The 18561-nt window shown below is 43.5% G+C and overlaps 1 protein-coding gene across 1 annotated transcript in view; it reads right to left on the bottom strand.

The window, feature by feature from the left end:
- The window catches only part of LOC146834879 (cytochrome P450 2J2-like), a 334240-nt gene that overhangs the window by 223386 nt on the left and 92293 nt on the right, over positions 1–18561 (bottom strand). The window contains exon 2 of the mRNA XM_085602476.1: positions 2150–2312. Within this exon, the coding sequence (XP_085458602.1) occupies positions 2150–2312 (163 nt within the window). The remainder of the gene's footprint in view (positions 1–2149; positions 2313–18561) is intronic.

Raw genomic sequence — 18561 nt, 5'->3', positions numbered from 1 at the left:
AAAGTCTCTCACTAAACTGAGATAGAAATTCAGGTGTCTAGCACTAGGGATATATATAATATGAATATAGCACATCTTTATAGTCAAGTGCTAAAAGGTGATATGTTGAAATTGGTATATAATTTGGGAAAACAACTTAGGCCTGGGATAAATTAGTTACTGAAAGGTTTAGGATTTATAAATTGTTATCTAGAGTATAATGATGAAGCTGGGCTAGTAAGACATTCTGGTGCCGATTCTGATCCTGGAAAAACCGGGTACGAACCGTCGGTCGGAGCGTTTTCTCCATCCGACTCGTACCCGGTAAAAAGACCGTACAAACATGCAAGTACGATTCGTATGGAAACACCATATCCGAACGAATCGTACAAAACACCGACCGAGAGAAAAATACATACAAATGTGATCCGGGACACCTCCGACGTGACGTCGGTATGCACTCAGGCTGCGTTTCACGAACCAGGAAGTACGATTCGTACCCACAGCAGTCCGGACGGCAATATTTTTACGGCATCCAAAAAGTGCCGGGAAAGCGAAGTACGCCGCGAAACGACCAGATTAGGGGGCCCGGTACGCACCGCACCCCCCCCCAGGCCCCGTAAGTACGCGCCGAACCCCCAGCCCCCCCCCGGATGTTCGCACCGTACCCCCACCCGTGTATGTACACCAGTGTACGTACGAACCGTACCCCCACCCGTGTATGTACACCAGTGTAGGTACGGACCGTACCCCCACCCGTGTATGTACACCAGTGTATGTACGAACCATACCCCCACCCGTGTATGTACACCAGTGTACATACATGGGTGGGGGTACGGTTCGTACGTACACTGGTGTACATACACGGGTGGAGGTTCGGCGCGAACATACGGGGGCTGGGGGGGTTCGGCACGTATGCGGGCACATGTGTCCATAGTTGCTATTGCAGTTCGCTCCGTACGGTGTTTTTTCCATACGGTTGTAACATCGGACGCACGGGACGGATCGTACTTGCGCGCTCGGACTTCAGTTTTCACATTGGTACGGAAAAACGTACACTTTTTCCGACCCCAGGACGTGTGGGGGAATTTTCCCAATGCGAATCGTATGGACTTTTTCCCATACGAATCGTACTTGGCAGTTTGTACGGTACTTGTACGATTCGTACGGAAAAAAATCCGGATACGATTCATACGGGGAAAATCTTACCAGGATCGGAATCGGCCCCTCTGTGTAGAGCCACGCCCGCCATGCCACTCCCCGCCACTCCACACCACACCACATTAAAAAGCAAAATGTGCATTCATCATACTTTGCTTGGCCATGCTACAGTCCTGGGTATTGGGGTAGCTGGGAGACCACCCCAGCTTGACAGGCACTGCATTTGTGAGTTTTCCAAATTAAACAGTGCTGCAAATTCTTCAAGATTATTAGTAGTATGCGGTGGACGGTGAGTGGGTCTTTTATATTAAGTGGTGAATGGCCACCATCTCAACATCTTTTGTTTAATTGATGGAGCTAACAATCAAGAATGTTACTATATTGTGTGCCTAGAGACACTATTTATGAAGAAATTTTTTTTGAGATAGGACGACAAATGCACAGAAACATGTAATATATATGCTTGGCTCTAGTGCACTGGATTTTTGTGATTGTTTTTAACATGGTTTTGTACTTTGCTCGTGGCAATGACATACCAGCCAACTCACACGGTGCCACCGTGTGACACATAATATCGGCTCCCACCACAAGGTCTCCCGCTGAGAAGCCAATGTCACATAGTGGCAGGGAAAACGAGCTGAGAACCACTGTAAACAGTGGTTTTCCAGCTCGTTTTCAGAGGCTTTGAACTGCCAAAGTCCATTAAGGTGTGTGAAAAAACCCACGGACATCGGCGCCAGCCTCAGCAAGCTTTTTTGGTTTATGAAGGCGGGGCTTAGGGGCAGGGTGGGGTTCAGAAGTGCCTCTTAGGTACTTCTTGGCACAAAGCCTTACCCCTTCAAGGCCCCGCCCCCTCCTCACACAGTGAGATTGTTCTTCAAGTTTGCAGGTATGCAATTATGTTTTTCATTCACGAAAATGATTAAATTACATTTACAGTGCATATACTAAAATCATCTATCATAACATAAATTAGGTGTGGTCCTGAGGAAGATAAAGCTAAACTTACCATGTTCTTTATACAAGTCCTTAATAAGAGGAGGTGCCGGCCGGCCTGCAAAACTGTCACCTTTGTGAACATAGGCTTCCTTCACGATCTGTAATCCATTTATTATTACAAGTTTCATACCTCCAATATGCATGCCGATAATTTCACCATACTTTTCTGACAACTGAAATATATGTAAAATATTTTAATTAGCTTACTAAGTATCGAATGTTCCACATAGACGATTTACTTACACCAAATGTATTGTTTTCCAATATACGATAGCCTCAAATATGACTGCTGCATTATACGATGACAGGTGTTGCTGGGCTAAAATTTTCCCTACGACCTTGGCCAAAATTTGTTTACTTATCATTGGGGTCAATCAACCAGTAATATCTTAAAATATATTTTGGAGTGAGCATTAATCAAAGAAATTGTTCAATAATAAGGATTTTTATCTTCCTTTAAAAAAATCACATCTTTCTCTCTCTCACTCTCGCTCTCTCTCACGCTCACTCTTAGTGAGTGGCATAATCAGGCACAACACAAATGTACTAGATAAAGCCAAAAACATGTAATAGGAGATTAGGGAAAAATTCTCTCTGTATCTGTCATTTCAGTATAATTAATAGGTCCTAGGTAGGCGTTTATTTCTTCTTGTGTGCATATGTAGTCATCTTTATGAAAAACTAAATACAAATTCAGGAATACATTGATAAATGCATCTTTGCCTATAACATAAAACCCCTGAGGGTTTAAAATTACTAACACGTTCTTTAGCTTACAGTGCCAATATATGGGCCAAATTCCCAGTATTCCGAAACCAAACATGATATTACAAGCAAGCAGCCCTAGGTACTTTATACTGAAGCCTTTTTTAGCAACATCTTAAATGCAACTAGTTTAGAATAGCGTGCTGCTTCACAAGAAGGGGACAGGGATATTGAATCTGAAGTGTCATGCTTGATCCCCAGTCCTCAGAGGAGCTACCTAATTGCTCTATTGCAGACTCCAGTTTATCCTAGAGAAATGCCTTGAGAGAGACATCACCGTACTGATGGGGGACCTCAATGCCTAGATTGGAAACAACAGCACTTGGTACAAAGAAGTCTTGGGCAACCATGGCCTTAGCAACCTGAACGAGAATGGTGAAAGGCTTGCAGATCTCTGTGCCATGAAAAGTCTTGTGATAGGTGGTAGAGTATTCCAACACAAAAGAATGCACAAGGCAATGTGGGTGTCACCATTCAACAGAGAATCTGATCAACCATGTCTGCATTTTAGACCGCAGGTTTTGCGAGTGATGAGACAAGCAGGTGTGGTGTCACCATGTCGTGGCCAGCAGGCTAAAGCTAAAACTGAAGAAAGCATGGATGGAACTGAAAAATCAGCACCAATGATATAACACCATTGTCCTCAAAGATGCACAGAAATGGAGTGAATACTCAGTCACCCTCAGTAACAAGTTTGCATTCCTGCAAGAACTAGAGGACAACAGAGACCCAGCCGAAAACCAGTGAGAGAAGTTTAGAGAAACAGTAACATCAACCTGCTGGGAGGTACTGGGCGCCAAGAAACACCAGCATAAATATTAGATCTGCACTGAGACTCTCCACAAAATCCAAGAGAGAAAGGACAAGAAAGCGGCAGTCAACACCAGCCGTACAAGAACAGAAAAAGCAAAATTTCAAGGCGAATAGAACAAAACTAACAAGGAAGCAAAGAGAAGCTTAAGAGCAGACAAGCAAAGATTCATCAATGGTCTTGCCACAGAAGCCCAGGAAGCAGCAAGCCATGGAAACTTGAAAGAACTCTATAACATAATGAGGACACTCTCTGGCTGATACAGTAAGCCAGAGAGACCTGTTAAAAGGAATGCATGTCATTACAACGCATAGTAATACCACGCATGCCATTACAACGCGGGTATTACTACGCAATGTCAATGACATCGCATGCCCTTACATCGCAAACTATTACCACGAATATGCCTTTACCACGCATGCCATTACAACGCAAAGGCATGCGTGGTAAAGATATATTTGTGGTTAGTTTGCAAGGTAAGTGACTACCCTACCCCTACACAACCCTTCCCCGCCCCAGTCCTCCCTACAATTACATTACACTACACGACCCCCCAACACTACCCTAAAACACGACACAACACATGCACACTACAGCACTACCCTAATCCCTAACGCACTTCACTACTTAAATCTACTACACTACCCTAAACCACTACACTACACAAACTCTACAACATTACCCTAAACCCTAAAACACTACTACACTACCCTAAATCCTAAAACACTACACTACGCAAACACTACTACACTACCCTAAACCCTAAAACACTACACTACCCTAAACACTACACTACACAAACACTATCCTAAACCGTAAAACACTACACAAACACTACTACTCTACCCTAAACCCTAAAAAACTACACTATCCTTTACCCTTAAAATACTACACAAACACTACTACACTACCCTAAACCCTAAAACACTACACTACCCTAAACCTTACAACACCACACTACACAAACACTACACTACCCTAAACCCTAAAACACTACACTACGCAGACACTACTACTCTACCCTAAACCCTAAAAAACGACACTAGCCTAAACCCAAAAAAACACTACACTACACAAACACTACTACACTACCCTAAACCCTAAAACACGACGGGCCCGATTCACAGAACAAACTTAAGACTAAATCCTAAACTTAGTACCATTCTGGTATTCACAGAATGCACCTAGTACTTCTGCTATTCACAGAATGAACTTACTACTTTTGCTATTCACAGAATGAACTTAGTACTTTTGCTATTCACAGAATGGATTTACGACTCCTAAACTTACGTCCGCACTCGGGCCGGAAATTCCGGCCCGGAGGCGGAGCTTCCGGCCAAGAGGAGGGGCTTCCGGGCCGGAGGCGGAGCTTCCGGGCCGGAGGCGGAGCTTCCGGCCCGGAGGTGGGGATTCCGGCCGATTTAGCTATGGCCGAAATCTCCACCTCCGGGCCGGAAGCTCCGCCTCCGGCCCGGAAGCTCCGCCTCCGGCCCGGAAGCCCCGCCTCCGGGCCGGAAGCCCCGCCTCCGGGCCGGAATTTCCGGCCCGAGTGCGGACGTAAGTTTAGGAGTCGTAAATCCATTCTGTGAATAGCAAAAGTACTAAGTTCATTCTGTGAATAGCAAAAGTAGTAAGTTCATTCTGTGAATACCAGAAGTACTAGGTGCATTCTGTGAATACCAGAATGGTACTAAGTTTAGGATTCAGTCTTAAGTTTGTTCTGTGAATCGGGCCCCAAATCACTACACTACACAAACTCTACAACACTACCTTAAATCAGTACAACACTACCCTAAACCCTAATACACTACATTACACTACAAAAACACACTAAAATGTTTAAAAAAAACACAGAACACTACTTTTACAGTAACCTAAACCCAAACAATTAACTCCCACCCCAAGCGCAAACCCCCTTACCTCTCTCCTCTCCAGCGTCGCCGTGGGATCCTGCTTCCTCCTTCCTGCTTGCTTCACGTCGTTATGAGGAAACAGCCTGAGTTTCCTCACAACGACTTGGATAGCCGCCACATTACATCGCATGCGTTGTAAAAGCACATGCGATGTAATGGTATGCGTGATGTTACCACGCGTTGTAACATGTAATAGCAACGCGTGGTAAAACACGCGTTGTAATGGCTGTTCCCCGTTAAAAGCAACCCATCATGTAGTCGCCTTTAGACCATAGGTAAACTAGGTACCGCATGCAGGCAAAAAAGTTAGATACGATTTGTCGTGAATGGCACGCACACACTAAGAAGCATGCGATCCCCTGGCCAGAGAGGGGAACCTTCAACACCAATATAATAGAACACACAAGGACACATATTCGGACCAAGTATGTAGGGCAGAAGAAGCCTAAGAGGTACTGTTGCATGTCACTGGGTAGGACGTCCCCGATTCCCATCCGTAGCAGCCGGCCCAAAGCATCCAGGTGATCCAAGGGAGGGGGTGGATGACGGGAAGGAAAGGGGGTCCTTAGATGACCATTGCAGCCCATTAACAAGGTGCATGGGTACGCTCACCACCGCACTCAGCTTGTAAACTCAAATAGCACAGGGTCTCACGAACATTGTCCAAGGGAGCAATAGGCCCGATCCTGGTCATTGCCACATTCGAATTGCACAGGACCACAGAGCAGCTTCAGAACACCCACAGGTATGTCCCATTATAACCAACACTACATGAGCCCTTAGGAAGAAACCCAATAGCCTGCAGGAAGAAGCCCAAACATGAAGCTTCCAGAAATAGGGCGTAGCCAAAACACCCAACTCCACTAGGGAAAACCTTATTGCACGCCACATGCAGGCACTTGAGGGGCACACACATGTCCTCAGGACATGTGGCAATTGCCCACAACCCCCAAATTGCGACATGCCCCTTCAATTTCACGGTGCTTCGCATGTGTAGGTCAGAAAGTACCATTCTCATCAGTAAAACTACATACACACACACGTTAGGTATGGAATTAGAGGGCCGGCAACACCCGTAAAACACTAGTTAGTTAAAAAGAGTGATACATGCACCCACGAAAATCCCCCCCAATAAAACACCCAACTCTGTCAGGGAGAGGGGAGCACCAAAATGACCCACAAAGGCAAAACGAAGGTGCTCCATGACTAAATGTTCACCGTCTCCTTAATATGACTCCCCAACTGGGGCCACCTTCCTGTACCCCACTGGAAAGTTATGCAAAATGAACGCACTAAATGTTCCTGCTGCAGACAGCCCCTCCAGACACCATCCCAAGACCTGCAATGTTTCAAAAGCTATGTAGTATTGCACCTTTGTATATCGTTTGCTTAGCGTGGGTGTGTCTGTAACCATCCACAGCAAGAAATCTGCCTAGTCACATGGAGCCTATCTCAACACTTCCACAGGACATGCATAGGGACCTTTCCCACCTCACACTGAACAAAACGCTAGTATTCCGCAAGCACTCTACAGGGCGTTCTTGAACAACATATCATACCAGCACATGACCGCTGTGGGAACCCAAACATCGGCTAAGTCATGCTATGTCTGCTCGTTGATACCCCAATCTGTGGTACCAGACAGACCCTACTTATCAGATAAAATTGCCCCCTAAAAAGCGAAATGTCTCATCCACCTGTGCCTATGTAGGATTAGGGCCAAGATACAACCCGGTAGAATTGAACCCAATAGAGTAGTGGTGAACATTACTGAGTATGAAACAAACCCCACAGCATTGCACCTTTTCACTGAGCCTAGCTAAATTCAAACTGAGCTAAACATGATGCGCAGACAGGATACCATAGGGCAGTACACTGTTTGGCCCGAGATTTTCCAGAGAATTGGTTCTTGGAGGTAGCAAGACCACTTCACCAGTCAGAAACCTGTCCGCTCACGACTCTGCCTGTGGTCCCAGGATGGCCCTTAGCGTATCTGGTTCAGTATTCATTAATAACAATTGGACCCCAAGCATGGAGTTCCAGTGCAGGGCCATTCACATCAATATTGCAAGGGGACATGAGTCTAGAAGGGAAGGGTTGAATGCCAGCATAGATACCAGGAAATCTGGGACACTGAGACAGCTAGGTACACGTAGCTAGAAGGGATGGGGCAACTCCTAATTGTATGGAAACTTACACTGTATTCTTTGTGTTTCAGAGGCAAGTGAACAATTCCACTCATCACCAATAATAGATGTGGAGCAATACTGCACCTACTGGATCTGCAAGGGGCACCTCCGTGTTCACAGAAATCTACTAGCAGTGTGGCGAATTTGCCTACACCCATCTCGTCCCTGGATGGCTGGCGTCTGCATCCTCATAACCATACACACCCCAAACCTGGCCATCCCTCAAGAAGATCTGTCCAAGTTGTTCCAACATCCGCTAGAAAAGAAAACCACTCTATTGCATCAAGCTCAACAAAAAAGAACTGTTGATTACTTTGGCTTGGATCTGTACAAGGATATTCTGCAAGAATTTAGATGCCTGCCCTGCTGCTTGAGTCCAGTTCTACCTCTTGAAACCTGGACTACTAGAGTGACTTCAAGGTCCAAGTGTCTGGCCTCCTGCTCCGAGCCTGAGGGACAGAAAAGGCTTCCACTATCTTGAACCCACACCTAGGTCCAGCCTGAGAGAGTCCTTCCACTCCAGGGCAGGCCGTCCAGTCCGGGACCCTTGTAAGTGGCAGCAAATGTGCCCAGATAGCCTAAATTCTAAACCTAGAACCAAAGTGAGCAAAAACTGCCACAAGAACCGAGAGGAGACCAGGACCAACCTGCTTGTATATCCACCCAAGGCGCATCGTCGTCAGCCTTACTTTGTGTCAGCTCCCGCTTCGTTCTTCTCATCTAAAGCATTGCCTTGCTACACTTCTACCTTCTCAGAGACTTTTTGTTGCAATTTCTTCTAAGTCCAAAGGTAAGTGCCACCCGGGCCCAATCAACTTCTTGTATCCAACTTCCGCTCCATCGCTATTGGCCATATTTTTTTTAACCCGTGGGCAATGAACTCTGCTCCGCTAGTGGAGGTTGCAGGGATTTGGTAACTATGCATTTCATTGAAAACACAGAATTCATGCAATAATTCCGACTCCACTAAGTAGTTGAGTTAGCTACTGCACCCACAACCCTTTGATAAAACAACTTTACCTTTAAATGCTAAAAAGTTAACTTTTAAAAATACCAGGCAATTAGAGAGGTGATAATTTTTAGGGTCACCCCTAACCTAGGGGGAGGGCACGCAGATGTCTTGAACACAAAGTTATGGGCAAAAATTCAATGCCAACCGAAGGCCCAGCAAAGCATTATGGGGCGAGATTCTAGAGTTTAGTGAATATTATAACATTAGCTCTCAGCTGAGCCCGAGAGCCTGCCCCTTGAGGAATGTTTTGATATGGGATACTATATTATTCACTGCACTAGAATCTTGTACCATAATGCTTTGCAGGGCCTTTGCTTGGGATTGTAGTTTTGCCCATAACTGTGTTTGGGGTGGTCCAAGGAGGATGGGGCCACCACCAATCGTTCAGCACGATGTGCTCTTTGTGTTCAAGGCATCTGCTTGGTTCTCTCCCTAGGTTAGTGAGGACACCAAAATCATCACCTTTCTCACTGCTTGCTGTATTTTCATTTTCACTTTTGCGAGATGACTATATGCATTTTTGCATGTAATGATAGAGTTATTTGTTGTTTTATCAAGGGTATGTGAGGTCTCGGTTTTATTAATTGGAGTTGTGGAGCCGAGTTCACTGAGTTTTTTGTCAATTCTTCAGAATTCCGCATAGTGGTACTCCGCCAACTACGCCCACCCTTAACTTTTTTTACTTTGACTCGATCTTGAGCGGCTACATATCCACGGTTGGCACATTAATTTTTTAGTCGCTAGTTATTACCTTCAACTTTCAAAATGTATAACTTTGGTTCAATTGATGCTGTCAAATAATTTATTTACTCTATGTCTCTAAAGTGGTTTGTAATGTTTCTTTTGTTGTTTTCACTTTATTACTGTTTGTGTGCTGCATAAATACACATTGTGTCTAAGTTAAGTCTGACTGCTTTTGTGCCAAGCTATCAGAAGGTTAAGCACAGGTTAATATAGAAACTTTTCTGGTTCACCCTGACAGGGACTGTGGCTGATGCTTGAGGAGGGTTAACATCCCACTCAACCAACAACCCAATTTGTCACAGACATTTTTATAAAATAAGCAATGGTTTGATTGAGGTCCAGTCATGGCGGATTCTGGATCACCAATTAGTATTATGGCAGAGCGAACATTTCGTAATTTGTGGCATAACGTTGTTCTGGAGCCATATGATGTAAATCCCAAAGAATAAGGTGAATTTGATATACAATCGTTGGGTTTATTTCTAGAGGTTATGTGGATTCTCATTAGATATTTAATAAAACCCCGTTACCCTAGAAGCTGAACCGAAGGATAACAGGACACCTTTGCTTCCTCCAGCAAGTCCAACATTGATTGGCAGATGTAGTCTCACGAGAAGGGAGCCTTCTACCCCTTCTTGCAAATGAAAATAAATGAGGAAGGTGGTGAGATTCTAAATGTTAATTCTTCTTTTTGTATTTTGATTTTATTTTTAGTTTAATATATCATTCAATTTGAACTTCATGAAAACAATTATAACATGGATAATAATTTAATAAAAACAATGTGAATTTATACATACAAATCTTAACTAAATCTATAAATGAATTGTTAGTGAGTATTTTATACAGAGATAAATAAAAATAACTTTTCATTTTCATACATATATTTTTTTTAAGGATTTAGACAAATTATATCTAATTCAGCACTCTGGAAGGGTTGCAGTCCCACTAATAATAACAGAAAGCTCAACACAGATCGCATTGAAAACATGCATAATCTGCTGACCTTTCAGCATTACAATTAAGGTGAATGGCAACCTACCAGAGCACATAATATTATTTAATCTCTCAGAATGAAGTCAACATGGCTATCTAATGGTCTTCACGTGGTTATAGCTTTGGTCCATTCCAATGACGTGAATTAGGTCCACCCACACATGGGAGGCAGTGTTTCAATCAGGAGAAGTGCAGGAACGCAGGGTGGTATGAATTAAGCCAGTGGCCAGAAGTGCCAAGCTTTCTTGCACATAAATATGGAAAAATAACCTTTTTGACTCATACTTTGAAATTTGAAGGGTATTCTAGGTATAAACACTTAGTGATGCTCATACAAGCAGCAGCACCTAGGATTTCCTAAGGTCTCCAGGTTTAATAAATGTGAATGTTTGGTAGGGTTCCCTTATTGCTGACTGACCCAGAGACTGAATAGTGCAGATTTTCATGATGGCAAGCGAGAAAAAATTAGGAGTTATTTTTGCATAGCTCTAATATATGAGCTGGCAGTCAGTGGGCATACCCCATTGTCTTCCCCTTGGGGGCAGACATATTGCCTGGTGCTGGAGGGGGGCACTTTCAAGATGATCCAGCCCCACACCTCATTCCTTTTCTCACTATTTCCCCTGGTAGTTTGATGGATTATAGTCCCCCTGGGTTGGGAGACAGTGATATATACCACCTATCTACCTGTCCCAAGTGGGACCGAAAACCCACCAGGCCATCAAAGAAAATGAAACAGAGTATGGTGCAGAGTATGCCCATCCAGGTACTGCAAAGCACCCACCAACTCCTGGAATCAGATCATCCTTCTGCCACACAGGGAAGCAGAATGTGGGAAGCAGTTAATCATGTATCTGCTGGTCTACGAATCCAAATATCCTATCACTGGTCCTTTCGATTGAATTGCTCTATGTACCATGGGATTGGAAGAACTGTTGGGGTTTTAGGGGTGAGAGGTGTAGCTCGATGCCAGGACACGTCTGTCATCACATCATTTTATTTACTATATACCTGGGGCCTAGTGGTCTTTCTGTCCCTCTGGGACCCCAATTTACCCACCAAGAGGGTTAACACCATTAATGTCTTTAGGGGTGGGAGTACTACCTGATGTCTAGTCAGGCTGGTGCCCACCACATTTCCCTTTTTTTAAATGGTAAAACTCCTTGGCCTCTCTGGGCTTTCTGCTTCTCCAAGTAAAGTGGGCCAAACTCCCCAATCTGTCCCCCATGGGACCCAGTAAGACTGCTGGTCAATTATGGGCGGAGGCTATCCCCATTCCATTATATTTCGGAATTAAACAAATATGTGGCGCCTAGTGGGCTATCAGCTCCCCGGGGAGGGAGATTGGGGCAACCCCTGTAATCTGCCCCTGGATGTACAGAAAGGCTATTGGAGCCTTTAGGGGTGGGGGGGCGCGGCCCGATACCTGGGCGGGCCGGCCAACTCCCAATTTCTATTTTATAAATGCAAACTTCCTGGTGTCTATAGACAAGGAGAGGTCAGAATGAGGTTAAACCCTACAATCTGCCAACCAGGGGAAGCACAAAAACTGTTGACCTTCTTTAGGGGTAGAGTACAGTCTAATGCCAGTTTGGAGTCGAGGCAGAACAGACAGGTAGGGTGGTAACTTCCTATCTGCCTGAGGGGACAAAAAGACTCTTTATGGGTGGGGTTTTGGCCGAATGCATGGGTGGGCTGGCCCTCACGCCATTTCTGTTTTCTAAATGCAAAATTCCATTGTGCCTAGGATGCTTTCAGCCCATCCACGGGAGGGCAGGTTGGGGATTAATGCCCTCCAACCTGGCCTTGGGAGGAGGGCAGAGAGGCTATTCATCCCTTATAGGATAGTAGTACGGGCCAATACCAGGGTGGCTGTCCTCACCATAATATTTTTTATAACTAAAATAATCGATGGTGCCTAGTGAGCTTACTGCTGCCCTGGGGAAGGCACAGTGGTTTAAACCCCAAATCTTCCGTGGGGCAAAAAGATTGGTGGGGTTTGGCCTGATGCCTGGATGTCAGGGCCCACACCAACTTTAATTTTTTATAAGTCTAAAACTCTGTGGAGCCTTATGGGCTTCTGACTATCTTCTCCCCTTCCCTAAGGGAGGGAAGATTGAGTGTGTACTACCTATCTGCCCGCCTGGGTGTTAACTCCCTATCTGCCAGGTAGCTGTGACTAAAATCCTAGAGATACCTTTAAGTATAAGGGTGCGTTAGTACGAACCAATGCTAGGATGGGCTGTCCCACCCTTTTTTTTGATAAATTAAGAAATTTCTGGTACCTTGTGGGCTTTTTGCCCTCCCTTCCCAGGCAGGGCAGATTGGGGTAAACTCCTCAAACTGCCCTCTGAGTGTAGAAAAAGCATGGGGCCTTCAGGAGTGGGGGTACATCCTGAAACCAAGGTGGGCCATCCCCACCCCATTATTTTTTTATAATTATAACTGATTAACTTATTCCAAGGTTGGGCTGGAGTACATCTGAGCCTGTTTTTGTACTACTTTAGTCGATTTAAATGTATATTTTTGGAATTGCAATGATCTCATTCTTGTGTGATGTATATTTTGTAGCAATTTTCCACACTCATTTTGAAGTAGTTATTCCCCATTTTCCAATCACACTTGCTTGTTACTCCCACACCCTCCACTAAATCCAGTACTTATGTCTGTTCAGATCTATGCCACTAGCTCGTAGATCTCTGAAAATAAAAGACAGGAGAGGCGCAGTTGGATCTCTCCATCAGGAGGTTTGTGAATTGTATTTTAGAGCACATAAAGTGGCGCTACATTACCTAATACAAAATAGCATAGCTTTTGTGACTAAGGCACCATATGTTTTGCCTTCAGCTTCTTCTAAGAGCCATTAAACACTGCAGGTGGCGCACTACACTATTTCCAGATGTTGGCATGCATTTTTTTCCTAAGATTACCGCACCGCTGATCCACCCTGGCACTCCTACTTCACCCTTGCATCTCAGTAACCACTCTTTAGCTAAAAAGGAGGGATTGATGAGCCTGGAGAAAAACCGAGGGGCATATTAGCAAGGCCTTTATCGCCGCTTTAGCGGCAAGTTTTGCCGCTAAAGCGGCATTTTTTTAGCACCCTATCAGCAAGCTGTCGCTAACAGGCGTTAGCGACAGCTTTCTGGCGATAGCGTCCGGTTTTCCTATTGCCTTGCATGCCAGCGATAATTATAGCTAATGACATGCAAGGTAGGCGTTCCCAACTAAAAGCGACTGAAAACAGTCACTAACACAACTTCCCCCTATTAGCAACGCAGGCGAAGTGATAAAAATGGCGTTAATGCGTGAATATCGCTGGATTTTCAGTGATATTCAGGCATTTTGCCGCTATCGCTGGATATTTTATCACAGTGGAGATAATCGTTGCTAATAGCGTGTTATCTCCGCGAACATATCCAGCGATAGGCGGTGATAAAAACAAACACGCTAAGCGCGTTTTGCGATAATTATCGCACGTTGTTGCTGATATTCCCCTTAATCCTTAGCAATTCTCTTTCTACTTTCACTGCACCAATGTAAGGCACCACTCGGGAACAAACACATTTACTGTATAGCGGGTAATGCCAACTCAACCAATGGTAGAAAGAAAGGCTGAGCCCAAAGGAAATAAAATGTAAAAGCTGGGTAAGTCTCCTTTGAAGAAACTGTTTCCATCTCACTAATCCCCCTGGCACCAGCTTCATTCAGAGGATGTCAAGAGCAGCTTTCACATCTAACAGGCCATTGCTCAGTTTATTGACGACAATGAACTTTGGTAAAACTATTTAATTATTAACATTGGCCAGCACACTCACGCAAAAGAAATATGAAAGTTAATCACCTCTTCCACATGAGACATGCTTCAATAAGTTTTGCACCTTAACTTGACAATCCTTTAAAAATTGTTTAGAAAATGCAGTCAACCTGAAGCATGTTTTTACGTAACCATGATCATTATATCATTCTGTCTTGATCTGAAATACTATGGCACATATAAAAGCCGGACCTCTTTGGGAGTTGGCCACATGACGAGTTGTAATCAGGTTTGCTTCAAAGTTTCAACCGGGCCCGCATGTGCTATCTGACCACTTGCTTTTTGTGAGGCAGCTCTCAGGAATAGCTTTTCACACACAGAACCCCTGCACAATCCTCAATTACTTTCTCCACATTAAGGGCTGCAGAAGTCTAGGGCTTCCGTGTGGGCCTCTTCTTGACACATGAGGAGCATGAACCTACTGCAAGTTGGAGATATGAGCATTTTATTTGGTTTTCCATTAGGTTTAATCTTGGGGATAAGCATTGGACCAATGACAAAGAGCGTGTTACACACTACGTCATCTTAGTAGTAGCATGTGGCAAATTGTATAAATACGCAGAAAAATGTAATAAATAGACACCCAATAACTCACTAAATGCATGCACAAATTCAAGTAAAATAGAAATACTCTTGGAGGATATTTAAGTATTAACAGAGCAGGCACCCCACTGTAAAATGGCAGGTCTCCTACTCACTAAGGGGCTGATTCACAGAACTAATCGGAGACAAAATCCTAAACTTACTACTTTTGGTATTCACAGAAGGCATTTAGTAGTAGTAAAGCTAGGACTACTAACTTTATTACTGCTAACTTGAGACAAAATCCCAAATTTACCACTTTTGGTATTCACAGAAGGCACTTAGAGTACTAAAGTTAGGACTACTAACTTTATCACTACTAACTTGAGACAAAATCCTAAACGTACTACTTTTGGCATTCACAGAAGGCATTTAGTAGTAGTAAAGTTAGTAGTCCTAACTTTACTACTACTAAATGCCTTTTGTGAATACCAAAGGTAGTAAGCTTAGGATTTTGTCTCAGATTAGTTCTGTGAATGGGCACCATCGGGACTAATTCTACAAGATAAACTAACACGTTGGGTGTCAGGTTACATTTTCTTTTCTATTCACAAACTACGAGCGTAGTTTTACGAGTAGTATGTTTACGACTGCAGAGACTGTCCTATCTTTTAAAGTGCAAAGTTCTCTGTAGTCGTAAAGATACTACATTTAAAATTGCACTCATAGTTTGTGAGTAGTAAAAAAATATTCACCTTACACCAAAAGTGTAAATTTACGTTTGTGAATAAGGCCCTAAGCTTCCAGTTGCCCCCTTCATTTAGAGGCGGAGGAACTGCTTATCTAGGACCAAGTAACCCGTATGGCAAAGGACAACAGTCAGTCAGCATATTGGATGGTCTGGGCAACCATTCCAATACACATATTACCTACCTGAGCCCACTAAGCGTGGCGTGACAAATTTGGCCAGGAAAAATGCACCATAGCCCCCAAGCACAGCTAGCACTCTGAGTTTGTGTGTCGGCTTTTTTTAAGTTGCAGAAATAAATTCCTGCTTAGGGAACTTGTTTCTGCAACAAAACAAATAAATTACGCGTGTCTGCCAAGACAAGGCAGCTGGCCAGCATTTATGTTTTGACAAAAGGGCTCCTGCTGCATTGAATAGGGTACTTTTGTCAAAACCATCCCTGTCTAAAGCCAGTGTTCAATATTGTATCAGGTTAATTGCACCAGTGGTTAAATGAAACCGTTATTTATAGTTATTGGATGTGTGGGCAGGAGATCTCCAAAAAAGTGTCGGATGTCCTCTCCGCCCTAATGATAGTGTATAGCTAGCTACACTCTAAATAAGGTTGGTGGAACATCCAACACATTTTGGTGGATGTCCCACATCCGCCAAACACAGAAATAAGCACCTAAGTCTATGTCAAATGGTCACCATTATCCACTAAGTTTTCTAGTTTGTGCTGCTTATTTGAAGTATTTTCTAATCTAGTGGCACACCTTGCAAATAAGTGCACCTGCATGAAAAAGGGAAACATGCATTTGCACATTCAGACAAAGGGATAGCTTTAATGTTTTATGCTAAATAGTGGCAAGGCAAATTTCTCTCTACAGCTACTTAGGATACTGTTCTGCGGAGCTATGCCGCAGTGTGCTGAAGAAAGTAAAAATTGTTCAGATGAAATAAAATACTTAGCTCCTTCAGATTTCTATAGGGTTTCTGTATAGAGAGCTATTACAGGATGTTCTAATAAGAACAACATGCAGTAAATATACTCTGGGCTCCTTATGTCCACTGGTCTACTTTTGTATCAATTGGGCACTATGAAGACTGCTATAAATGGAATTTAAAGACACTCACAGAATTGTGAAATGAGAATACAATAAACTAAAATAGAGTTTATGACCCTTTTAACCCAACTGTTTGGTGATTCGCCTAACTATTGCTGACAACCTGCAAACAAGAAACCCTCAAGGCTCAGATTAAATGATTTTCACTTTCTGGGAAATAAGATACACTGGGAAACTCGAATGTTCAGGGTTGCCTTTGTTTTTGTAATAAAGTCTGCCTGCAAACGGATATCCATTGTTTAGTAGTTTTTATACTACATCACACAGTACACCTATTTTCTCAGTGCTTAATTGTGATACATCCAAGACAGAATTCTTTTATACTACTTTATTTTTTGATTCAATGGTTTTTTTTTTACCAGGTAACATCTTAAGGGCCCCTCCAGGCACCTTATGCTATCTGGGAGACCTCGCGTTACTAATATTTTAAAGAAGGATTGGCAAAGCTAATAGATTTCGCCTAACATTCAGGCTTTGCTAGTGCTTCCTGCTGATGCTTTCCTACATCGAGGAAAAATAAAATAAGCATTGGCGAAGTCAGTAGGTCTGGCATTAGCTGCCAGTCTTCTGGCTTTGTCAATGCTTGTCATGGTTTTTGTCAAATGTTATTGCTGTGGTAGCTGCTTGCCTCTAATCAATTTAAAAAATGGCAACGTATTTTTTGAACTGGAAACGCACACTTTGCTCCACTTAAAGAGCTGAATGCCCTCACTCACAGTGAATCTCGCTAATGACTGAAATGGGATGACCCACTGCCTCGTGTATTCCGTAGTGGGTGGAAGAAAAATGTGAATGACATATCAAAGACCAATGGCTGAAGTGTAGTAAACATATAATTTTAGTAAAATGAAAAGGACTTGGTTAATGCAAGACCCAATAGAGCTTGTTGGTCGATGTGAAACAGCATTTGGAAAAAGAAAAGCACAAAGGTGCATGTGCACGTATGCGTCATGATGCTACAGCGGCTACAGTGATGACATATGAGCATGCATGCATCATGACGAAAAGCCCATTTCGTTTTCATTTAGATTTACCATTCCAAGATGGTGGTTGTCAATCTTGGAGCAGTAAATTAAAGAAAAAAAAGTTCCACTAAGGTTTGCTTTTGTTTTCTAAAGAAAGGAGTTGCCCAGTTGCAAACTGCAGCTGCCAGGCCTAACAATGAATACATTGAAAACACTTAAAATAAAAGAAACATAAAAGGAAGGTGACTGCCTGGAAGTAACAATGAAGCATGTGGGGATGAGGGGTGCATGTAAACACTGCAGAGTGGCTGGAAAATCAAAAAGAACACCATTGTGCCACAGAGGAGTAGTCAAAGGGAAATAAACACCGTTGACTGTTGGGAGCAGCGGGAAGGAGCAACAGAGGAGGTATGTGGGGGTGTTGTTAAAATAAAAATAAAGCCAAACAGGATGGGGAGTAAACAGACAGCTTGGGGAGAGCAATATGGAGAATATAGGAGTTGAGGATGTGAGGGGGAAACTGCACATGGAGGAGACAGAACAACAAAAACACGCATATCCATGACGTGCTGAAAACAACAACAAAATATTTTGCTGGTGTGGGACCCAGTCATCAAGTCAAAAGGATGGTAAAGAATCTATGCTTCAGGACAGGGACAAATACAAAAAGAAAAAAGAAAAATATTGAATACGATGCAAGTGAATGAGACCGACAAGAAAGCGAGCAACTGGAAAGCAATTGGTTGACCAAAACCCATTGTAGTATTGGCATTGTCCACAAAAAGCCTGCCACAACAGATTACTAAAAGGGCAGACCGAAAAATCTACATGTAG

This window comes from Triturus cristatus, chromosome 4_2 (genome assembly GCF_964204655.1).
Source record: "Triturus cristatus chromosome 4_2, aTriCri1.1, whole genome shotgun sequence".
Classification (NCBI taxonomy): Eukaryota; Metazoa; Chordata; class Amphibia; order Caudata; family Salamandridae; genus Triturus; species Triturus cristatus.
The sequence above is the reverse complement of the archived record's forward strand: the minus strand, read 5'-3'. Positions and strand labels throughout refer to the sequence as shown.